Here is a 25,783-nt window from a genome sequence, read left to right as displayed (position 1 = left end):
CTGAAACTTGCAGCACCCCTGGGATGTGTTTTTTCACACCTTGGAGTGTGTTTTTTCACACCCCTGAGCGAGAAAGTTGCAGCGCTGTGAAGTGCCAATGTAGACAAGCCCTTAAAGCCCTGTTTGTTTTGGTTTTGGTGTTTTGTTTTCTTAAAGGTACAGCAAGTAATCTAAGAGGCTCTGAACCTCAGCTCAAGAACATTATGCAGGTATGCAAATCAGCATGTCCAGAGAGTGCTTTGTTGGGAGATAGGCTGACCAAAGGCAGAGCTACTAGCATCTGAGGTAAAGTCTGCAATGCTGAGTCACATATTTGAATGATGCCATTTGATCCGTAAGTCACATGCAGGATCGTACCATAGTTCCGATTTCGGCCTTGAGGCCCTCGCAAAGGCTGACAATGGTCAGAAACCTGTTTCGAGGTAGATAAGCAGTTGCTGGGATTGCACCTATAAATATGACTTTTTTGACAGGAACTGAAGTTTATTTTTCTGCATTTATTCTTAGTCCCAAACGAGTAAACAGCAACCAGTTCCGAAGAACGTTGTTCCTACTTGCTCCTTTGACCCAACCTCAGACCAGCCAGACATCCAGGCAAAGAAAATCTGGATAACCCAGAACTGGAGGAGAGCAGCAAGCGCCATACAGCTGGTAAAGACCCTTGGGGCTGATGAAAAGCCAAATGGGAGCACTTGGTACCGGCAGTGAGAGTCTTTAACCATAAATCTCAAATATTTCCTTGGGCCTTGGAAATAAGAGTCCTGTAAACAGAAGGCAGTTTACCAGTCTTCAAGATTGAGGGCAGGGATAATGGGCAAAAGGGAAACCATCCTGAACTTCAGTTTTCTGATTAACTTTTTTAATTTCCTCAAATCCAGGATAGGCATTAGCCCTCCTCTTTTTTAGCCATTACCAGGATATAGTCTGGGGGTGGATGAATGAAAAACAATCAAAGTCTTAGGAAGACACTTGGTGGCACTCACTAGCCTTCTTTGATATAGGAGGTAGGGAGGCCAGGGTCTGCCATAAGATCTTAGCAGGATCAAGATGGGCCTCATTAATAGATAGAGCTACTCTTCCTGGAGCAAAATTGAATTGCAAAAAATGTAATCTGGATAAATCAGAAAATAAAGTTGATGAGACTCAGTACTTTAAGTATTGAAAAAAACAAAACAGATCTATAGTTCAGCACCATTGTTTCCTGGGGATGGCCACTAAAAGATAAGCTTTGTTTTAAGGAATTCCTTCTTTAGTAATTTTTTAAAATTTAGATTTCCTTAATTTAGTGGAAACAGCAAGTGGAAATGGCAGGGGGAGAGAAATAAGTTTTCCTGAGAACTTCAGTGTCTCTCTTCAGAGACTATTGTTTGGAAAGGAAACATACGGAATAAGGGGGTTAACATACAGTAATAACCCCACCTTTTATAAATCTCCATACTGAATCTTCCAATATGTTTATTAACACATTATTTTAAATTAGGCATGCAGATCTGCTTAGAAAAAAGAATGAGGGAAAAGAACCTGGACAGGTGCAGAGAAAGGCAACAAAAATTATTAGGGCTATGGAATGGCTTCCATATGAGGAGAGATTAAAAAAACTGGAGGCTACAGCGCTGCAGTAGTGAAGATGCTCTCTCTTTGGCACAGTAACATCTCCAGTTGGCATATTTAATCCACCCCCCAAGAGGTGGTAGCTATGTTGACAGGAGAAAGTCTCCCGTCAACATAGCGCTGACTACCTGGGTGGTTAGGTCAGTATAACTACATTGCTCAAGAGGTATGGATTTTTCACAGCCCTGAGCAATGCTGTTATACTGACATAAGTCTGTAACGTAGACCTGGACCGAGACTTTTCTAGCTTGGAAAAGAGACTACTAAAGGGACATTTGATATAGGTCTATAAAATTATGAATGGTGTGGAGAAATTGAATAAGGAAGTGTTATTCATCTCTTTACATAACCCAACAACTAGGGATCACCCAATGAAATTAATAGGCAGCAGGTTTAAAACAAACAAAAGGAAGTATTTCTTCACACAATACCCAGTCAACCTGTGAAACTTGTTGCCAGGGGACGTTGTGAAGTACAAAACTATAACTGGGTTTTAAAAAGGATTCGGTACGTTCATGGAGAATAAGTCCATCAATGGATATTAGCCAAGATGATCAAAGACACAACCCCATGCTTTGGGTGTCCTAAGACTCCCGCTGCCCTAAAGGGGATGGATTACTCAACTGCCCTGTTTGTTCATTCCCTCTGAAGCATCTGGCTAGGGTGACCAGACAGCGAGTGTGAAAAATCGGGACAGCGGGTAAGGGGTAATAGGAGCCTGTATAAGAAAAAAAGACCCAAAAATCAGGACTGTCCCTATAAAATTGGGACATCTGGTCATCCTCCATCTGGCATTAGACACTGTCAGAAGACGGGATAGTAGACTAGATGGATTGTTGCTCTGACCAAGTGTGCCCATTCTTATGTTCAACATTGCAGGGAAGAATGAAGACAGAAGTCTAAAAATCCTCTCACTGAAAGAAGTGATCAGGAGTAAGAGATGGTTTACAATGGGACAGGAACTTAGTATCTTATTTTTCTTTAAAGTGCCTGTATTTTTGGAGCTATAAGTGTCAAAACACCCACTAAATATTACTGTCTGAATGAATACTGAACTGTTAACTATGAACAATTATTTTTGTTTTGTTATAGTATTCAAACTATATATAAATAAAACTGGCACACACTGGCCACAAGGTTTTAAAGAAAACAATCCAAACCCGTTTACCTTTGCACACTTTTCTTGTGTGTATGTTAATGTTTGATTGTCTCTTCCTTCTTCCTCTATTTTCACTTTGAGGAACTGATCTGAGATCCAGTCCATAAGAACAGTTAAAAGCTCATAAACATGTGAATTAAATGGTCCCTGTAACAACCATAACATTAAATAAGATTATAAAGCTTTTCCAAAACATATGGTATAGTATTAGAGCCTCTCAAAGAAAACAGATTGGTATGTCAGAATATGAAAACAGTTTTAACATTTTATTATATGTATTTGGAGTAGGATGGATGAATGCCTGAGAAAAATTAGGAGTTTAGACCATTATTTGTGGTGATTACCGGTTGGCACAAAACACACAGGTACGAAATTTATATAAAGTTCTAGAAAAACATCTTCATGCACAGAATGGGTCTGTTTTACAACTTTGGTCATAAGAACATGAGGAGAACGTGAAAGACAACTGCATAATTCACAGGTACTGTCAACATGTAGTAATTTTTATGTGGGAAATGTTAGATGCACTAAACAATTCATATCACCTTCTTGTATGTAGCCCACTGCTATTAAAATTTACCTCATTAACTACAACTGAATAATGTTCATTCTAATAATGAATAAGTTAAAAGAATTAAGAACAAGACTTCAGAAGACCAAAACCTCCCCCAACCCCCAATTTGCCTTCTCCAATACATTAACTAAGAATCCCAAATTGGACCAAATTTTTTTAGGCTTGTCAGGAAAAAAAAAAAGCAGATACATTCAAGGAAGTTTCTAGGGTCAGCCCCCAGTGGGAAAAATCTAGTTCCCTTAAAGTAGTGGTCCCCAACCTTTTTGTGGTTTTCAGAAGAGTGTGGTGGGCGCCAACAATTTTTCAAGGCTTATTTTGTATTTGTACATAAAATAATACAAAAAAACATATTTAATAATACATAATATATGAATCCAGAGAGAAGCCGCGAGGACAGAGAACACTGGCGCCCGCAGCCTCAGAGTACTCTGTCCCCAGCAGGCGCAGGGGCCCTGATTCTCTCCCCTGCTGGGCACTAGGCAAGTCCCGCGCCTACCAAGGACCGAGAACACTGGTGCCCTCAGCCTGCAGCCTCGGAGCTCTCTGTCCCTGGCAGACATGGGAAGGCAGCTTCTCTCCCCTGCTGGGCACTAGGCGGGCACACACAAATGCCCCAGAGGGCGCGATGGTGCCCACGGGCACCACGTTGGGAACCACTGCCTTAAAGCAAAGAGAAAGTTGTGTATAATATTTCAAGCAATATTCCAAATAATTTCATTGCTAGATTTCATAATTACCATAAGGGATATAATAGTGGAAAACTGACAGAAGGCACACTATTAAATAGGACAAAACTGCGATAAGAAATATTATTTACAAAAGCAAAAGAGAATGCTTCAAGACAGAAGGAAGGAAAGTGACTATATTGCGATCATGTATGAAACATGTCAGCATTTACTCAGTTTTCCCCTCACTAGAGGCTTTTTCTACTATAAGCACTAAGAGCATAATTACCTATGGCTTACAAGTTAATCTTCCTATATCTGACATCACTTACCAGTTTTTCTTTTCAATTAACTATAGAAAGCTGTACACAGAGATATTATTTACATTGTGGAGTAATCAAAATGTGCTAAGAACTTTCCAAACAGTGGAAGAAACAGACATACAATTCAAAAAGATGGACAGATTAAACGAGGGTTGATGAGATGCAACATAAAAGCAAAGTGATCAGGATGACAATAAGTGCACTTCTTTTTAGTGACGCATTTAAATGTTATTCTTTTTCCAGTTAAACACACTCAATTTTCCCCAATACAATCCCATTGTTCTTATTCCCTGAACACTTTAACCCAGGGGTAGGAAATCTATGGCACACGTGCCAAAGGCGGCACGCGAGCTGATTTTCAGTGGCACTCACATTGCCCAGGCCCTGGCTAGCGGTCCGAGGGGATGGGGGGGGGGGGCTCTGCATTTTAATTTAATTTTAAATGAAGCTTCTTAAACATTTTAAAAACCTTATTTACTTTACATACAACAATGGTTTAGTTACATATTATAGACTTATAGAAAGAGACCTTCTAAAAAGGTAAAGGGGGGTTACTGGCAGGCGAAACCTTAAATCAGAGTGAATAAATGAAGACTCGGCACATCACTTCTGAAAGGTTGCCGACCCCTGCTTTAACCCCTTTCCTAGTATAACTGAGTAGTTCACTCATATCATAAATAAATGACATGAGTAAACGACTCCACTAGTTTTCTGAAGACATATGAAAAGTGGGTCTTCTAAAAAGATGGTCCAATATCTAATACACCTCTACCTCAGTATAACGCTGTCCTCGGGAGCCAAAAAAATCTTACCGCGTTACAGGTGAAACCGCGTTATAACAAACTTGCTTTGATCCAACGGAATGTGCAGCCCCGCACTCCTGGAGTACTGCTTTACCGCGTTATATCCGAATTCGTGTTATATCGAGGTAGAGATGTATTCTTAATTAAGACAGAAGTTTCCTTTCCTCCTCGTTTGTGCCTTACCTTACAAACTTTTGATGTTGCTGCCATTTTTTCCTGCTTCACAGATTTAATTTCTTGCATTGCTTGAGAAACATCTTTAGATTTCTGTATTGTTAAAAATTCATGCTTCCTCTGCAACAGGATATATTAAATAAATTAGATTTGACTTGTTTCTTACAAGGGAAGAAGTAATAAGGAAAAACTCTCTCTCACTTGTAAATTCTCTAAACGTGCTTGTACTTTTCTTGCTTGAACTTCCATCTTCTTGTTCTGCTCACTTACATCACTTAACTAAAAGAATCGGAAAATATGTTTCAAATATTTGTGGGTTCAAAAACAGGTTTAAACTCATTCTTTACTTCAGATAAAGATTGTTCAAAAATCATTAGTTATAGGCAGCTTGATTTATTCAAGTGCAAGTTTATCTGCTCTTTGTTTGAACAAAGCAATGATCATTCACCTCTTTATAAAGAGAGTCAGCAGTCAGCTAGTAAGAGCTCTGCAAACTGTTCAGCGTAATGTATAATAAGCTATGTCCTGTGAATTGAGAATTCAATTTTCAAGCCAAACACTGGGCTCACATTACATACAGACACACCCAAATTCAGAAACCATACCTTCAAGAAGAGTGAGGTTTTCTGAAGAAGACATATACAATTAATTTGAAATTATCTGTGTGCATAGCTCTATGCATTATATTAATGCGTGTACAGTGACAGTTATAGGTATCTTTACAGCTTCAAAGCACTATCCGCATAACTAATTTCTATAGAGCAGTCTCTCTGGAAGCATCTATATGGTGGAATGAAGCGTACGGTATACACAAACTTACACCGGTGCTCTGAAATAGAACTGAGAATTCACTTTCAGACACTTGACTGGTTGGTTCTTGCTCACATGCTCAGAGTCTAACTGATCACCATATGTGGAGTATGGAAAGCATTTTCCCCTCACGCCAGACTGGTAGGGAGTTTGGGGTTTTTTGTCTTTCTCTGGAGCAGGGGGCACAAAGCACTTGCTAGGATCCTCAGGGTCTCTCATTTAATAAATCCCCAGCCATGGCAGGGACTTCGGGCATGGTCTCACATTGGTCTCTCCCGTTCTCTATCTTAAGGGCTTGGCTACATTTGCGAGTTACAGCGCAGTAAAGGAGCCTCAGGTGCACTAGCTCACTCCCTATCCACACTGGCAAGGCACATAAAGCGCTCTCCTCCGTGGCTACAGCGCTGCTGGTTCTCCACCTCGGTGAGTGGACTAACATTTGCTGCACCCCCACTGAAGTGCTGCGGAGCCAGTGTAAACAGAGTGTTGCATTACTGCGCTCTGATCAGCCTCTGGAAACGTCCCATAATCCCCTTAAGTCAAGTGGCCACTCTTGTCTTTGTTTTGAATCTCAGTGGGAATGCGGATATGCCCTTTCAAGCTCTGTTCCTGAAAACCAGCTGCTTATCTTCCCCAAGACAAAGCAATCATTAGCGTGGAATGCTGTGAGTGAGAGAGAGAGGCTGGGGTGAGGGGGGGTCTGCTGCTGTCTGAACTTACAAGACAGCATGCTGACATGATCTCAGCCCCCAAAAAACCCACTCCTCGCCCCCACATACACACACAACACACTCCCTGTCATACTCCACACCACCCTACCATTTGAAAAGCATGTTGCAGTCACTTGCATGCTGGGATAGCTGTCCATAATGCACTGCTCCCAATGCCACTGCAAGTGCCACAAATGTGGCCACACCAGTGCGCTTGAAACTGTCAGTGTGGACAGACTGCAGCACTTTCCCTACTGTGTTCTACGAAGGCTGGTTTAACTCAGAGCACTTTACATCTGCAAGTGTAGCCATGCCCTAAGACACACAACAGTTTAGTCTTCTGAGGGTTGTAATATTTTTGTTAATTCTGGTTGTTGGGTCTAGCTAGCAGTAGCTAGGTGTTTTTAGTGGCCTGTGATATACAGGAGATAAGACTAGATGATCTGATGGTCCCTTCTGGCCTTAAGGTTTAAAAATTTGACTAACATTTGTCAACTGCCTTAACTTTTTCTTACTACACTGGTATAAAGTAGGAGGACATCACAAAAATGCTCCATAATCAATCATGAAAAGGTAAAATAGCATATGTACTCTTGTTTTCCATCCCCCCAAAATAAAAAAATAAAAATAAGCTGAAATAATTCACTATAAATCATTCGTAGCAAAGCCAATCTGAGGTAACCATTTGAATCTCCCACTCGGTAACTATCACTGCCTCTATCATTTTGTATTTCAGGATAAACTGAACCTAAATTCTGCAGCAAGATCACTAGATTTTTCTTCAGCGCACCGGTACAACAAACTGAAAATTGTGCATCATCTCTAATTAACTGAATCTGAAAATGAGCAATGTAAATCAGTATGGTACCCCTTGGGTTATTTAATTTTATCCTGCCCCCACATTTTGAATATGCCACAGATTTTTGTACATATACAACTGCATTGCAGAAGCTGTCCTAAGGAAAAACAAAGGATTTGACAGTTGGGAAGGAAACAGATTTTTAGCACCTGATGAGCATGAGAAATAGTTTTAAGATTATGGGGTAAACATGTTAGCTGGAAGATCCACAGTGAAATATAGTTTAGAGATGACAATTATAACAACATTTTAGGCCTGAAATTTAACAGCTCAGTGAGATGAACAGAATATTTGACACCATTCTGAATAGTTGTTTCCGGTTGTCTTTCTGGGTCTGTTATTATTTACACTTAGCTTATATTTTCAAAGTTATATTTACAATTATATATTGTATTTTAAAGCTTAAATTCAGTAGCACAATTCAGCAGCAAAAAATAGATTCCACAACATTATGGTATACATGAAGATTTGCCAATGCTATTATCAGGGCTGCATTCTGAATTTTTTTAAGGCTATCTATCCCTGGCATCTCAACTACCTTGGCAGGATACTGAAATGTTTCTTTTCTTATGAGTGACCTGTTGCCAGCTATTCAGAAGAGTAATTCAAACTTTATCAGTATTTGAGATTATAAAAAAAGACACCAACCGTTAAAAGAAAAACCAAGTTGTAGGAAAGGAACAAGAGTCATTTCTTGTTTAATAGGACTGCAAATACAATCAATCAACTTTCCAAAAATAATTTAAATTGATTCTAATATTTACAATTTTTCTTCAATAGGTATGAAAATGGATCTTGCCTGTTTTTTTAAAGAGTCATTCATTTCCTTCAAGGTGTCAAATGATGATTTGAGCCTCTTGCTTTCTTTAGTCTTCTCTTTCAATGTTTCTGACAGCTGTTTAACTTCTGCCTCGTGTTGCTATAGAAAAATATGATTAATGATATACCAACTAGAAACAACTTCTGCAATCAGTATGTTAAAACAGAGGGTTTAATTTTCAGAGGGTCAGGTGTGCAATTTTGCATGCCCAAGTGTGCCTGCACTTTGTGCCCATGATCTTTTGAAAATCAGGACTATCCTGTACATCAAAAAGAGTAATAAAATTACCATGTGGTTGTGAGCAATAGCAGGCCTGCTGACCTTTTTTGGTGAGGTCGTATCTCTTTTTAAATCCACCATAAAATGTATGTATCATATCATCAGATCATCTCATTTACATGGGTCTCCAAAGAATCAATTCCATAAATAAAACAGGTGGAAAAACAAGTTAATATGGGAGGGGAAAAAAAGGAGAAACTGATTTTTACACTAATTATTCGTAAGGGAATACTATGGACCTCAGCCAGAAAGATATCAAAATTCTTCCCTCCAGTGCAGCAAATATTCCTAATGGCATAAAGCACCTCAGCAGCCTGCTATGAAGTTTTTCTTGTACTTGGAAAGATGAATTGGAATTGCTACAAATTTATGCAATACTTTGTTTTAATATTCTGATATAAATTAGAAAAGTGGGTAGCAGTGAAACTGAGAGGTCATGTCATTTTTCCTCTACTACTGATTGACAGTTATGAGCAGCAGCAGAGACATGCATTGAGGCAGAGAACTCAAAAATGGAGGTTTAGGAGGAGTAGAGTAGCAGAGACACCTCAGTGCAACAGCCAAGGGGCTGTAGAGTATGAAAGTGAAGCAGAGAGAGAATGCTCCTTTTTTCCAGCAGACAGAGGACCTTGGGAGGCTTCAAATTTCTCAGACACCTACTAGCCAAGTTTAATACTTAAAATGACATGCCAAAGCAGACAACGGAGACAACACTTTGGTGAAAATACCAAAAGTGTCTCTTTTCCCAGCAGCTGTGACAAATGTGGATAGGAGAGAGAAGGGAAAATTTTCCTTAATCTGAGAATTACCATCTTTTGTACTAGTCTTCAAATAGCAGACAAGTGTTCGGTAAAATTTCAATAAGCATCTGCTAAATTTTTCTAGCCCTGCTTTCATGCTCCTATAAAGCCAAGCTGAAAAAATGTGTCTTATATATCATCTTAAAAGCTGAAATCTCTGAATGTGACATATAGGCATAGAAAAAACAAACATGAGCGCCAAAAGCCTTTAGTTGGAATGCTCTGGCACCTACCCTCAGAAGTTCAACCCTGGAGACAGTATAAAAAAAAAGAATTCCAACTGATCATAACAGAAGAGAGCTAGTCTCAGAAAACATAACTCACCTTCTTAACTGAAAAGGAGCCAGTTGCCTGCAAGACACTGTTAAGTAGAGTAGCCATGCTGGCAGGGAACCATAGAACTTCAAAGAAAATCATGAACTTCTCCAAGCTACTGTGTTTTACAGGTTGGCTGGACCATATAACTTATACTAAGAAAATTTACTAGGAGCTTTTAGTTTTGTGACATGGCTGCCAGAATGTCTCAGGAAACCAGACTTCAAAAGGGAAATGCTAAATCCTTAAAAATATTTCCTCCTCCTTGGCTCTACAGCACTTTAGAAGCAGTCAAAAGAGCAGTGGAAATGCTGAATTTCAGAGTTTTGCTGCTTTTTTTAAAAAAAATTATTTCAAAAGATAGATCAAGAGCTTATTAAACTGCTGCTGAAAGTATATCTGGGTTCAGGGGACAGGAAAAAGTTTAGGAGTCCAGGAATCTTAGGAAAGTACACCGCTACTTCGATATAACGCCACCCATATAACAAGAATTTGGATACAATGCAGTAAAGCAGTGCTCCGGGGGGGCAGGGCTGCACACTCCGGTGGAAAGCAAGTTCAATATAACACGGTTTCACCTATAACATGGGTAAGATTTTTTGGCTCCCAAGGACAGCTTTATACCGAGGCAGAGGTGTATTTAAAAAATTAGTTTAAACCACATAGATTATTTTTCCTTACTATTTTCTCTCATCCTTACACTGCAAAATTATTTTTATAGGAAAAAGATATATTGCATATCATTATAAACAAAAGAAGTCATACTAAAAATTATTGCTGGAAATGAATTTTAAATGTCATATTTTAAAATTAAATAGCATTAAAACACTCCAGACTGTTGTTTCATGATTCATTAATACACGTCTCAAATGGCTGAAGATATATTATCTTGCTACCTTTAACTCAGGCCACAGAGTGTGTGTGCCTCCTTCTCCCCTCACCCCAGACCCCCATCCCTATGACAAAGTTTTCATTGAAATCAATATAGCGCCACAAAATATTTCGGCTTAGATGAAACAACATAGTAACAAAATTTCATTTAGTTGAAAATGTTCCGACCAACTATTTCCTAACATATCACAAAATTTTAGAAAAATTATCTCCAACCATTCTTTCTAATATGCAGAACAAAAGTCAGACACGTGGTTACATTTAATTATTCTTTTAGAAATGGATAATATTGTTCTCCAAATTATAACAGCAAAAGGCAACCCCTGAACCAGACTGTTAAACTCATCTTTCCGAGAAAGCAACTACTAATAACCAAAATACATAGCAATATTATTTTTCCCTTATATATCAACCTTTCATCTGAGGAGCTCAAAGCTCTTTACAAAAATGAGAATTATCTCCACTGTGACGTCCAGGTGACGAAATTGAGGGACTGAAGAAATAAGAGAAATGGTTTGCCCCAGATAACGACGCTTGCCCGAGAAAATAATTCTAATACAAATTACTGTACCTCCTTTATAATTTGAAATTTTGCATGAACTTCCTCTTCCACACCTCTTATCTTAGTCAAAGCAGCTTCATGTTTGAAAAGCAATGCTTCTCTTTCAGCTAAAAAATGTTCTCGTTTCTGAAGTTGTAGAGCATACTCCTGCTGTGCTGAATTTTCTTGCTGTGTCAGAAAAAATGGAGAATTTTAAAAAGTTATAAAAATGAAATTATTATAACATATTGAAATACAGTCATTTTGTCAGGAATTCTTTCAGTTTTATGGAAATCTATATAATAGATTGCATGTATGGTTCACTGAGTATAAGCACCACTTTGGTGTACTGGGACAAAATGCTGAAAACAGACTACTTTTAGCACCTCAACACAGTGATCCAACTGATTCCCATCTGGGATGGGGTTGTTAAGCCTCTGAAAATCAGGCCACTTCTACTTAGGTAACCAGGATTTAGAACAGAGGTAGGCAACCTATGGCACGCATGCCCAAGGCAGCACGTGAGCTGATTTTCAGTGGCACTCACACTGCCTGGGTCCTGGCCACCAGTATGAGGTAGGGGGGGCCTCTACATTTTAATTTAATTTTAAATGACGCTTCTTAAACATTTTAAAAACATTATTTACTTTACATACAACAACAGTTTAGTTATATATTACAGACTTATAGAAAGAGGCCTTCTAAAAAAGTTAAAATGTATTACTGGCATGCGAAACCTTAAATTAGAGTGAATAAACAAAGACTTGGTACACTACTTCTGAAAGGTTGCCAACCTCTTGTTTAGAAGCTTGACTTTAGGCACTTATTTGGTTAATACTAGTTACTGTAATACATTGCCTTTTATCTGAAGATTTCAAGCCCCCTCCTCTATCCACAAGAAAACATTGCCTCATTAGACAAGTTGTTAAAGCCTCTTGCAATACAGCAGCTTACATTATGCTGCAGAATGATAAGAGCAGCTTTAAAAACAAAAATACTCTAAATATTCTAAAGTCATTTCCAGTTCCTACCTGCAGTTTCTGATGTATGACATATAGCTCATCATAAATCTGGTTGATGTGAGATGGTATTAATCTTTGATCACTCAATATCCGAGTTTCAGGCTTGCTCACAATCTTCCTAACCAGACCACTACTGATATCATGGTCACTAAATGTTACTGTGTTTGCAGCCAAATTGGATGGTAGGGTGACATCTAAGAAATGAAAAGAACACATTTTATAAAAATTATTCTTGCAGTTTAGATTAATAAAATTAGATGGCCAGTTATTATTACATAAAAGTAGAAACACATTAAACAGCAGGATATCAAGTACTAAAGCGAAAAGTTAGTCTGAGTATCTCCTGAGATACTATGAGTATTTGTTCAAAGCCTTTATCATCTATTTCCTGTGATTCATTTTGGCCTATTATTAGTTTTCTGATCAGTACAATTTTATACATAAATTATATCCTCAACCTATACACCAAAGTTCAACAGACATCACTAGAAGATCTGTGCGCAGACTGAAGCCACAATATAGCTATTAAGCAGTAACTATTTCTCAGTGTTTTGACTGGTTCTTTTGGTGATGGTGGGAGAACATGAAGGAACATGATGAGAGATGTTTTTATGCAGAAGTCAAATAATATCTTGGAACAGTGTTATTTAATCAGACCACTTAGTCTTAACATTGAAAATGTTTCATTTTATAAACTGAAAATACTGTGTTAATAACGGCTGGATTTTTCTTTTTCTCTATTTCTTAATCCATAATGTACAATAATCAGAACTGCATTGCTGGAGACTTTAAAAGGCCAATCTTTTAGAAAAGAATTTGTCTTATATATATATATATAAAATACAATTATGACAAGCGCAACTAAAACATTACATCTCAAAACTAAAATATAGTTTACTCAATTAATTTTATTAATTGAATTATGAAAAAGATTCAGTTGAAACATGAATAAAGGTTTTATTTTTCACACAAATAAGTCAAAAATTATGTGATAAATTGAAGGTAAATTTAATATTTTTCTGATTACCTGTTTCTGTATATGTGTACGTGACTGTATTTGGAATTGCATCAGTTGCAGAGACATTCATGACCTCTTCCTCTAGTTCTAGTTGACTTGAATCATAGAGCGAATCCAGCTCATCATCAAAGCTAAAAAATACAAATGGATGACATGAATCTGAAATTATTCAGTGCCATTCTAAAATGTTATGTATGTAATGTAAAGATTTGCATAATAATATAGCTGTTTCTCATTCCGGCATATTTATATTTGACTGAATGCAAAGATACAACACTAAGCAATTTGAAAAGCACTTTGAGATCCCTTCAAAATGAAAACACTTATAAAATAAGATATTAACTACAGTCAAACAATTAAATTGATGACTTAGCAAAACCCGTAGAACAAGTAAATGATCTAATTTTCATAAATAAATCCTTATATGCATGCAACAACTAAACCACTTTTATAACAGATCAAAGCACAACTTTTTTTTTCTTGCAAACAGGATATCCAGAGAAGAAGAAAAAAGGTGTGACATATGTTCTCTTTCAGCTTGGTGCATTGGGGCATTAAGAGTATCTCTCTAAATAGATTTAAGACTATCTTGTCAACTCTGGCTGTTTTCTTTTCTCCTCACTTGTTTAGTACCCGATATATCTTAAACCCTGCATCCCACTAGCTGAGCCCTACATATATAGTTATCTCAAGTAAGTGGATGAACTCACCTACCCAAAATCAGTGTTCACATTTAGGCTGTCAATTAATTGCAATTAACTCAAAATTTAATTGCGCTTAAAAAATTTAATCGTGATGAATTACATTGCTAAACAATAGAATACCAATTGAAATTTATTAAATATTTTTGGATGTTTTTCTACATTTTCAAATATATTGATTTACATTACAACAGACTACAAAGTGTATAGTGTTCACTTTCTATTATTTTTTATTACAAATATTTGCCCTGTAAAAATGATAAACAAAAGAAATAATATTTTTCAATTCACATCATATAAGTGCTGTAGTGCAATCTCTTTATCGTGAAAGTGTAACTTACAAATGTAGATTTTTTTTTGTTGCATAACTGCTCTCAGAAATAAAACAATGTAAAACTTTAGAGCCTTCAAGTCTGCTCAGTCCTACTTCTTGTTCAGACAATCGCCAAAAACAAACAAGTTTGTTTACATTTATGGGAAATACTGCTGCCTACTCCTTATTTACAATGTCACCTGAAAGTAAGAACAGGCATTCGCATGGCACTTTTGTAGCTGGTGTTGTAAGGTATTTATGTGCCAGATATGCTAAACATTTGTATTCTCCTTCACGCTTCGGCCACCATCCAGAGAACATGCTGACGATGCTCATTAAAAAAAAAATGCGCTAATTACATTTGTGACTGAACTCCTTGGGGGAGAAATGTATGCCTTTGGCTCTTTTTTATCCACATTCTGCCATATATTTCATCTTATAGCAGTCTTGGATGATGACCCAGCACATGTTCATTTTAAGAACACTTTAACTGCAGATTTGACAAAATGCAAAGAAGGTACCAATGTGAGATTTTTAAAAATAGCTATGGCACTAGACCCAAGGTTTAAGAATCTGAAATGCCATCCAAAAATCTGAGAGGGACAAGGTGTGAGCATGCTTTCAGAAGTCTTAAACGAGCAACACTCAGATGCGGAAACTACGGAACCCAAGCCACCAAAAAAATCAACCTTCTAATGGTGGAATCTGACTCAGATGATGAAAATGAACATGTGTCGGTCCGCACTGCTTTAGATTCAGAGGGGTAGCCATGTTAGTCTGGATCCGTAAAAGCAGCAGAGGATCCTGTGGCACCTTATAGACTAACAGACGTTTTGGAGCATGAGCTTTCGTCGGTGAATACCCACTTTGTCAGATGCATGTAGTGGAAATTTCCAGGGGCAGGTATATATATGCTAGCAAGCAAGCTACAGATAACGAGGTTAGTTCAATCAGGGAGGATAGGCCCTGTTCTAGAGCTGAGTGTGAAAACCAGAGAGAAGAAACTGGTTCTGTAGATGGCAAGCCTTCACAGTCTTTGTTCAATCCTGAGCTGATGGTGTCAAATTTTGCAGATGAACTGAAGCTCAGCAGTTTCTCTTTGAGTCTGGTCCTGAAGTTTTTTCGCTGCAGGATGGCCAGGGAGGCTGAAGTGCTCTCCTACAGGTTTTGTATATTGCCATTCCTAATATCTGATCTGTGTCCATTTATCTTTTCCGTAGAGACTGTCCAGTTTGCCGATACATAGCAGAGGGCATTCTGGCATAGTGATGGCATATATTACATTGCTGGATGTGCAGGTGAATGAACGGTGATGGTGTGGCTGGATCTGGTTAGTCCTGTGATGGTTGTCGCTGGTGTAGATATGTGGCAGAGTTGGCACGAGGTTGTGGAATGGATTGTTCCTGAGCTGGAGTTAATATGGTACGGCTGTGCAGTTGCTGTGTGCAGTTGCTGGTGAGAATACGTTTCAGGTTGGCAGGTTGTCTGTGGGCGAGATAGGCCTGCCACCCCAACGGCCTCCGGCGGCCGCCCGGAAAGTGTGGGATCATTGTCCAGGATGGGTGTAATCCCTGAGATGCGTGTGGACGAGGTATTAGCTGGGGGCTGCTATTGATGGCCAGTGGATGTCCTGTTCGGTTCGTTTCTGGTTTTCTTGCAGTAGGCGGCTTTCTGGTACGTTCTGGCTCCTCTTGATCTGTTCCTTATTTCTCTTGCGGTAGGTGTAGTTTGGGGAAGGCTTGGTGGAGATTTTGTAGGTGTTGCGTCTCTGTCTGAGGGGTTAGAGCAATGGGTTGTACCTCAGTGCTGGCTGTAGACAACGACTGGATTGGTGTGTGGCCCGGATGGAACCTGAGGCTATGAAGTCAGGCACAGCGGTCGGTAGGTTTTTCGAATAGGGTGGTGTAATTACCTCACTTATTGTGCACCGTGTGGTCTAGGAAAGTGGAGCCTCCCGTGTAATTGGTCCAGCGCTGAGTTGACTGGTGGGGTAGAGCTGTTGAAATCGTGGGGAATTTTTCCAGAGTCTCCTTTCCATGGTCCAGATGATGAGATTGTCATCAATGTAGCGTAGGTAAGAAGGTGGCGTGAGGGCATGACAGCTAGAGCGAAGCTTGCTTCCAGGTCAAAGGCCATAAAAAATTAATGGCATTTGTGGGGCACATGCGGGGATGCCCATTAGCGGGCCCACTGATCTCCAGTATATATGCACAGAGATGCAAAATAGTGTACTAGCACAAGTATAGAGAGATCTAGCACAGAGCTCAAGCCAGCCAGTTAGTGCTGTGATCATCAGAGATACTGTTCCATGACGAGGCTTGTATTTCCATCTGTGGTGTGGGGATGTTTCTGAGAGAGCCTCTACATCCATGGCGAGGATGGTATTTTCTGGGCGTGACCAACTGCTTGCAAGTTCCTCAGAGGAATCATGGTGTCACGGAGAGATAGCTGGGTGCTGGTGGCATAGGGTCTGAGTTAGAGAATTCACTATCTAGACAGTCCTTCAGTTGAGAGTGCCAATGGCCCGAGATGATGGGCGTCGCGGGATTTTCGGTTTGTGGATCTTTTGTAGTAGATAGAGTAAACTTCTGGTCCAGGGGCGCGAGGATTGAACAAGACTGTGAATGGCTTGCTTCACTAAGACCAGTTTCTTCTCTCTTGGTTTTCAACACTTCAGCTACTAGAACAGGGCCTCATCCTCCCTGATTGAACTACTCGTTATCTCTTGCTTGCTAGTATATATACCTGCCCCTGGAATTCACATCATCTACTGACACATGCATCTGACAAAGTGGGTATTCACGACGGAAAGCTCATGCTCCAAAACGTCTGTTAGTCTATAAGGTGCCCACAGATCCTCTGCTGCTCTTTACTGCTTTAGATTGTTATGAGCAGAACACATCATCAGCAAGGATGCATGTTCTCTGGAATGGTGGTTGAAGCATCGAGGGACATATGAATCTGCAGTGTATCTGGCACGTAAATATCGTGTGATGCCAGCTACAACCGTGCCATGCGAATGCCTGTTCTCACTTTCAGGTGACATTGTTAACAAGAAGCTGGCAGCATTATCTCCTACAAATTGTAACCAACCTTGTTTGTCTGAGTGATTGGCTGAAGTAGGACTGAGTGGACTTGTAGGCTCTAAAGTTTTACATTGTTTAACTTTTGAATGCAGTTATATTTTGTATATAATTCTACATTTGTAAGTTCAACTTCATGACAGAGACTGTACTACAGTACCTGTAATTAGGTGAATTGAAAAATACTTTTTTTATTGAAAATTGTACAGTGCTAATATTTGTAATAAAAATAAATATAAAGTAAGCACTGTATTTTTGTATTCTTGTTTTTGTAACTGAAATCAATATATTTGAACATGTAGAAAACATCCAAAAATATTTTTTTTAATGTTATTCTACTATATTTTTATAGGACCTAATCACACCAGCCACGCCATCAGGGCGTCATTCACTGCATATCTACCAACGTGATATATGCCATCATGTGCCAGCAATGCCCCTCTGCCATATACATTGGCCAAACCGGATAGTCTCTATGCAAAACAATAAAAGGACACAAATCTGACTCATCGGAATCATAACATTCAAAACCAGTGGGAGAACACTTCAACTCTCTAACAACTCAGTGACAGACTTAAAGGTGGCAATTTTACAACAAAACTTCAAAATAGACTCCAAAAAGAGACTGCTGAACTTGAATTCATTGTAAATTAGATACAATTAACTTAGGTTTAACAGAGACTGGAAATGGTTGGGCCATTTCACTAACTGAATATATTTCCCGATGTTAAGTATCCTCACACCTTCTATAGGTCATCTGATTATCACTTCAAAAGTTTTTCTCCTGCTGATGATAGCTCATGAAACGCAGTGGAATTTACCTCGATTTCAGAAGGCATTTGTACAATTCCACATCGGGATTATTAGTTAAATTGGAAAAGATGGGGATCAATATGAAAACTGAAAGGTGGACAAGGAACTGGTTAAGGGGAGACTACAACAGCAGTTGTACTGAAAGTGAACTGTCAGGCTGGAAGGAGGTTACTAGTGGAATCCTCAGGGATCGGTTTGGGACCAATTCTTATTTAATTTTTTTTATTGCAGTTATTACTGACCTTGGCCACAAAAAGTGGAAATATGTCTGCAAGATGACACAATTGGGAGGTATGCTAACCAGAGAAGGACCGGTATCATATAGGAGATCTGGATGACAACTCTAAACTGGAGTAAGGATGAATTTAATAGTGAAAGTACAAGGTCATGCATTTAGGGATTAATAATAAGAATTTTAGTTATAAACTAGGGACACATAGTTGGGAAGCATGAGGAGGAGAGAGGACCTCGGAGTATTTGTAGATCCAGGATGACTATGAGCTGCCAATGTGATATGGCCGTTAAAAAGCTAGTGCCGTTTTAGGATGCATCAGAAGAGTATTTCCAGCAAAGATAGGAGTGTTAGTACCGTTATACAAGGCACTGGTGAGACCTCATCTGGAATACTGTGGTGCATTCTTGGTCTCCCAGTTTAAGAAGGATGAATATCAAACTGGAAACGGTACAGAGAAGGGTACTAGGTGATACCGAGGAATGGAAAACCTATCTTATGAAGGAGACTCAAAGAGCTTGGCGTTTAGCCTAACCAAAAGAGGCTGAGGGAGATATGATTGCTCTTCATAATATATTCAGAGGGATAAATATTAGGGAGGGAGAGGATTATTTAAGCTTAGTACAAATGTGGACACACAGAACAAAAGAATATTAACTGGACACTAGGAAGTTTAGACTTGAAATTTAGACAAGGTCTCTAATCATTAGAGGAGTGAAGTTCTGGAATAGGTTTCCAAGGGGAGTGGCGCAAAAGACATATCTGGCTTTAAGAGTAAGCTTGATAAGTTATGGAGGGAATGATATGTTAGGATCGCCTAATTTTGGCTCATTTAATTTGGCAACTGGTTTCTTTGATTATCAGCAGGTAAGTATGCCCAATGCTCTGTGATGGGATGGGATCTGAGTTACTACAGAGAATTCTTTCCTGGGTGCTGGCTGGTGAGTCTTGCCCACATGCTCAGGGTTTAACTGATCGCCATATTTGGGATCGGGAAGGAATTTTCCTCCAGGGCAGATTGGCAGAGGTTTTTCACCTTCCTCTGCATCATGGGGCATGGGTCATTTTCTAGAGGATTCTCTGCAGCTTGAGGTCTTTAAACCACAATCTGAGGACTTCAATAACTCAGACCTAGGTTAGGGGTTTGTTATGGGAGTGGGCGGGTGAGATTCTGTGGCCTGCATTGTGCAGGAGGTCAGACTAGATGATCATAATGGTCCCTTCTGACCTTAAAGTCTATGAGTCTATAATTGATCGGCCTCTTACAGTTGGTATGGCTACTTCTACCTTTTCATGTTCTCTGTATGTATAAATATCTTCTTGCTATATGTTCCAGTCTATGAATCCGATGAAATGGGCTCTAGCCCATGAAAGCTTATGTTCAAATAAATTTGTTAGTCTCCAAGGTGCCACAAGCACTCCTATTATTAACACCACGATTAATTTTTTTAATCGCTTGACAGACTTATTCACATTACATTAGTCAGACAGAAACTGATCCTTACTGACCACGAAAGTATGAGTATACAAAAACTGTGAAAGCTACGCTGTCTGGAAATCTTACATAATATATTAAGAGTTAACATTATTTGTTTGGATTTTGGGGTAAGGGGAGGATGGGAGGAAGAAAAAGGGGTCTAAGGACAAATGAGGGTTCAGCTCTTACCAATCCAAGTTTTTGAAACTCTTGAACAAGTCACTAAGAGGTTTGCTATAGTGCTTTCTTCCATTGTGGGTACTTCTTGATTGTGAAAAATGTATGGACAGAGGTATAATTGTATTATCTGATGAACTGTCCAAGTTACCTATAAAATAATTCAAATATTAAATATTTCATTTTGCAGTTGAAAAACACACATTAAAAAAAATCCAGAATGATTTCATTAATGTATTTTGCACACTGTTAAGGGTTATTGCTTAAGAGAACAAAACCCAGAATCATAACATATTAGAACAAGCTCTGACAAGTTAGGAATTCAAATTAGAGAAATACAAAATACCAGCTAAATTTGATTTTAATAACAATTTAAAACTGAAAAGTTTTATAGATGACTAAAAAAATTAAGTCCTAAACAAGTCCTAACAAAACTAAACCTGAAGAAAAGTTCTATGTAAGCTCAAAAGCTTGTCTCTCTTACCAACAAAAGTTGTTCCAATAAAAGAATATTACCTCATCCACCTTGTTTCTAAAACCATTAAGTCAATTTTAAAGAACATTCAACTTATTACATTTTGAGAATCTTTTTAAAAGCTTAGTTCTGTTACTAAAAACGTTTTAGAAACCTCAACTTTGTTTTCAAGTCACATCTGTCTTCCTGAAGTTTTACAATTTGCATTCAAATGCTAATTGCTGTGCAAATTTGAAGTTTGAACAACTAAGGGTATGGCTACACTCGAAACTTCAAAGTGCTGCCGAAGTGTGAGTGTAGTCCCAGCACTGCACATATTCCACATCCTCATGGGGTTTAGCTTGCAGCGCTGGGAGCCACGCTCCCAGCGCTGCGGCACTGTTTACACTGATGCTTTATAGTGCTGTATCTTGCAGCTCTCAGGGGGGTGTTTTTTTCACACCCCTGAGCGAGAAAGCTGCAGCGCTGTAAAACGCCAGTGTAGCCATGGCCATAGCCTGTTACTTGCTTTTCATGAGCATTAGCATGGCTACATGCGTTTTTCTGGAACCCCACCTGCATGGTAACCATTAAGTTAATATCTGTACATTTAAAAAGTGAATGTATATAAATGTCTTAAATTATATAACCTAAAACTTTAAAAAAGATTTTAAGTTTCCTGTTTTAATTTTATTTTTTATAATTTGCGTCATGCAATGTTTAACTGTTTCCCTCCAGTCAGCAATCCTAGGCACCTGCATGTACTGTACATGCAAGGCCAACCTCAGGGAAACTGGTGCCCTAGAGGAATTTGCATTTTGGCACCCCGGCCCCCATGGGTGTCCCCTCATTGCCCCTGTCCCTGTGGGTGCCCCATTGTAACCCAGCTCCTAACTCCTGCAGTCCCTCCTGCACCCATGTGGGGAAGCTGCCGCACGGAGGCTCCTTGACCACCGGGCACTCTGGGCAGCTAAGGACAGCCCTGTGTACAAGGCTTTAAAAGCAACATATTGCCACATAGGGAGCTACCCAATACCACCCACCTCAAAGAATTTCCCACAAACCAACCCCCTCTCAACAAGACACTTACTCCATCCCACACAATCCAACTGATGGCAGCCAGTTCATATATGTGCCAATGATAACCAAATGCTTCTTTCTGCCACATCCCAATAATACCCAATCCTCACCTTCTCAAACATATATAATAAGATTGTCATACATATACTAGAACCCTACATACCATGAATGGGGTGTGTATGTAGCTGACTTTCATTCTATGGATGAAAGTAAGGTTACATCTCCACTAGCAATGTTACAGCGCAGCTGCAGCAGCACTGTGATGTGGGCAGCGCAGTCACACTTTATCGCCAGGGGAGAACTCTCCCGGTGATAAAAAAAAAACACCACCACCTCAAACAAGAGGTGTAGCTTTACACAAGCGGTGTAGTGCTGGAGCTTTCCAGCGCTAAAACTTTTGTCACTCAAGGGGGTGTTTTTTCACACCTCTGAATGACAAAAGTTTAAGCACTGAAAGTGGCAGTGTAGACACAGCCTAAGATTTTATTCCAGTACTGGGTCATTACAGTCACCTTCTCCTTCCCCCAAAAGGTTATTGGTACTAGTTTTCACTTTAATGCCCAGCTAGTGGAGCTTTCTTTTTAGACACTGTGGGAGCAATACTCTTTTTTACTCATATCTTCCTTACCAGCAGCCCTCCTTCTCACAGGGAAGATGAATTGCTAATGCTTATGTCTCTCCTGCCAACCTACCTGCATCTGTAATGCAAGGAGACTTCCTAGAGTACTCCTGTAGAATCCATACACATGTGCCTGAGTTTCACAAACCAATGTCTTCCTACTTAAAATACACTTGGAGAGAATATAAAACTACTCTCCTCAAGCACAGGAATTCTTAAGATAAATTTAAATAATAGTGAATTTGAATTGATGTCCCTTTTAACAAAGATATCCAAAACAACCTTTTTGTTGTATTACCTGTGTATGTTAAGGAGTTTCCTTTTTTACATTTGGTCTGTAATGAACCTGAAAGACAATCCTAAGAGAAAACAGAAAAAAAGTCCCTACTATTTTTAATTCCATTATAATGTATATTACAATGTATTTGTTTACTGTTTATAGTGCCTTTACTAAGGAATTGCTGTTAAAAGACGTTTGCTTTGAGCAGAGCATGATTTTTCCTAAACAAAAATGTAGGTGAAACCTTACACAAACATAAGCAAACAAACCAAAAAAGTATCAGAGGGGTAGCCGTATTAGTCTGGATCTGTAAAAGCAGCAAAGAGTCCTGTGGCACCTTATAGACTAAAAGACGTTTTGGAGCATGAGCTTTCGTGGGTGAATACAAAAGTGGGCAAACAAAAAAACAAACTATAAACTAATCAAGCTATTTCCCCATAAGCTAAAAATGAAAGATTGCTAGTATTATTTCTATTTTTCAAAACTTGAGACCCTCAAATACCTCAGTGATAAGGACCATTCAAGCAAATAGGCGTAAGTAGATTAGGTAGCCATAGAAACAGCTCCATCCAGTCCTACATTTCAGCCTGTCACTCCAATATTTCCTACTTTATGTCTTGCCATCAATCTGTAATTATACACTTTAAAAAACTTACATTAAAGTATCATTAGGTTGCAAATTCAAGCACTTGAATGTAAGAGAGGCCAGATTTAAGGTGGCTCCTGCAACCCTCATTCTGCCCTACTGTGCATCCAGTCTGTGCTCTCGTGGAAAAAAAATAGTACGTGATCGTGTAATCAAAGACTGTATCATAACTACAGATACAATTCTGCTACAGAGGTCACAGATTCCGTTACTTTCCGGGACTACTGGGGCAGGGCTGAAGCAGCTGCTAGCTCTGGGGCTGTCAGAGAAGCAGCCCCCATCCCACTGGGGCAGTGGCTGGGGCTGGGTCAGCCCCTCTGGGGCTGGAGCAGCTGCAAGCCCTAGCAGTGCTCTGTTTGTCTACCCCTGCCCTGCCCCAGGGTATTTTCAGTAAAAGTCAGGAACAAGCTTCCATGAATTTTTGTTTATTGCCCACAACCTGTCCTTGACTTTTACTAAAAATACCTGTGACAGAATATTGAACTTAATCAAAAGGGGCAGAACTGAGGTTTCACAGACAACAGTAAATCTAGCATTTCCCAACTTCAATAATATTCTTTTAAGGTAATTTTTGCATGCAACTCCGTGTGTTATTTTTAAGGAAAAAAAGTAAAACACAAATTATATTATGTGCAACTGTAACATTTCCCCCCTTTCCAACAGGCATCTTCAACAGAGGTTGAACTCTGAACCTTCAATGTTGCAGCATGGATTGGTACTACCTGAGCTACAGAACTACATCACCAGGAGACTGGGGAGATGGATCCAGGTGGATTTATGGGTTGGAGAAACCCAGCCTGATGCTCCAAGCAGGCAGAATGGGCCACTGGGGCCATCCATTTGTCTTTAGTCTGGAGTGCCCTCCTCTCCACCTGCCCCATCCACTCTGGCTGCTCCCAGCTAGTACAGCTTGCTATTGCTGCTTTGGTATTATCTTGGACTTAGAATGTACGTGTGTTCAATTACTTGGGGACACTGCCAATGTTTTTCCTGGGGCATGCAAGTGAGAGAAGGGATATGTCAATTTTTAATAGTTCATATCTTGGCAAAAGCTGAACTGAATTTCATGGGACAAAAAAAAAGGTAAATGGGTAGCCTGAAGGTATTCTCTCGGTCAAATATCAAAGGCTTTTGGCAAACAATAAAGATGTATGAGCTCCTCAAAGAAAAGATCCCAAGAATGGAAAGCGTTAAGCATTCTTAATACAGGGATCACTAACAGCTCTCCTCACTTCTATAATATGGCCCTAGCTCAACAGCAATCCTCTTCACGGCCTCTTTATTGTCAACTATTGATAACATCACAATCCTTTCCATCAATTAGACTTTTAACTTCACAGACATTTTCAACTCTTTCTGCTCTCTTGCTCCCAGGTTCTCTCCAAATTGTCAGTTTCTTACACATCATTTCTAATATCTGACCTTTCTTTCTGTCCAGATAACCAGATCTCGTCTCTTGATTACTGCAATTTCCTCCTCTCCGGCCAGACAACCATTTCTTTCCACCTCACCCTCAACCAGTACAAACTGCACCTTCTAGAATCATCTATTACTGCCCATTACTCTAGCCCACATTGTCCATCTCTTTCAATCCTTCCATCCCACCTATTCCATAATTAGAGCCCTGTGTGGATACAAAATTTATATTCAAGTATGCAAATATCAGCTGATATAAATTGGCATCCACAGAACTGCAGGGCTCTACTGGGAACCGTGGAGGCAAAAGCAGCAGCCTGGTGGGACACCACTCTTAGGAGCCAGCACCCTGCGCTGGCAGCTCCTCCAGCATGGCCATACTGTCCCCAGCCCATATTGGCTGACTGCGGCTCCCACTGGCTGCGGTTCACCACTGCAGGCCAATGGGGGCTGCTGGAAGCGGTGGCCAGAAAGTCCCTCGGCCCATGCCACTTCCAGCGCTCCCTTTGGCCTGGAGCAGTGAACCGCGGCCAGTGGGAGCCGCACTCAGCCAGACCTGTGGATGGGGCAGGTAAACCAACTGGTCCGTCCCACCTAGGGCTTTCCCTACACAAGCGGTGACCCCAGTTTTAGAAACACTGCACTAGCACAATCAGGGACAGTTGCCGGAGAGCCTGGTGGGCGGGGTTGGGGTGATATAGCAATGCTAGAGGAGCTGCCAGCGCAGGGCACTGGTTCCTGGGAGCAGCGGCCCACCAGGCTGCTGTTTTCACTGCTGTGATTCCCGATAGAGCTCTGCAGCTCCGTGGATACCGATTTGCATCCACAGATATTAAATTACAGGGCTTTATCCCTAATATCAAATTCTTCCTGTTCTAATCTTCTAGGCCCTTCATTATTCTACTCTCTCATCCTTATCCATGTTCTTCCTACCACTTTCCACCTCTCACCCAGCCACCACATATATTCCACTTTCTTCAACATTGTCCTAATGCATGAAATGACCTGTCTAACCTGATCTTCCTTCAAATCCCACCCCAAAACCCACTTATGTTGTTGTGTCACAAATCAACCAACTAGCAGTCACTTCCCATTTTATTGTCACATAGGTTTGAATA

General features: G+C 39.8%; 1 protein-coding gene across 6 annotated transcripts in view; it reads right to left on the bottom strand.

The window, feature by feature from the left end:
- CCDC138 (coiled-coil domain containing 138) overlaps window positions 1-22,681 on the bottom strand; it is a 69,952-nt gene extending 47,271 nt beyond the window's left edge. For 4 of the 6 annotated variants that reach the window (XR_012654942.1, XM_075061380.1, XM_032771926.1 and 1 more), the window contains exons 1-9: window positions 20,183-20,265; window positions 13,384-13,505; window positions 12,366-12,550; window positions 11,365-11,523; window positions 8,488-8,607; window positions 5,915-5,935; window positions 5,511-5,588; window positions 5,319-5,429; window positions 2,780-2,917 (exon numbers count right to left, since the gene is read on the bottom strand). Coding sequence is in view for 5 of the 6 variants with exons in the window: in XM_075061380.1 (XP_074917481.1) it covers window positions 2,780-2,917; window positions 5,319-5,429; window positions 5,511-5,588; window positions 5,915-5,935; window positions 8,488-8,607; window positions 11,365-11,523; window positions 12,366-12,550; window positions 13,384-13,444 (873 nt within the window). In the remaining variant the exon portion in view is untranslated. Of the gene's footprint in view, window positions 1-2,779; window positions 2,918-5,318; window positions 5,430-5,510; window positions 5,589-5,914; window positions 5,936-8,487; window positions 8,608-11,364; window positions 11,524-12,365; window positions 12,551-13,383; window positions 13,506-20,182; window positions 20,322-22,621 lie in introns of those variants that run through there. The other 2 variants (XM_032771928.2, XM_075061369.1) reach the window with 2 other exon arrangements.
- Window positions 22,682-25,783: the final 3,102 nt, after the last annotated feature.

Source organism: Chelonoidis abingdonii, chromosome 1 (assembly GCF_003597395.2).
Source record: "Chelonoidis abingdonii isolate Lonesome George chromosome 1, CheloAbing_2.0, whole genome shotgun sequence".
Classification (NCBI taxonomy): Eukaryota; Metazoa; Chordata; order Testudines; family Testudinidae; genus Chelonoidis; species Chelonoidis abingdonii.
Note: the sequence above shows the minus strand (reverse complement) of the source record. Positions and strands in the feature narration are given on the sequence as shown.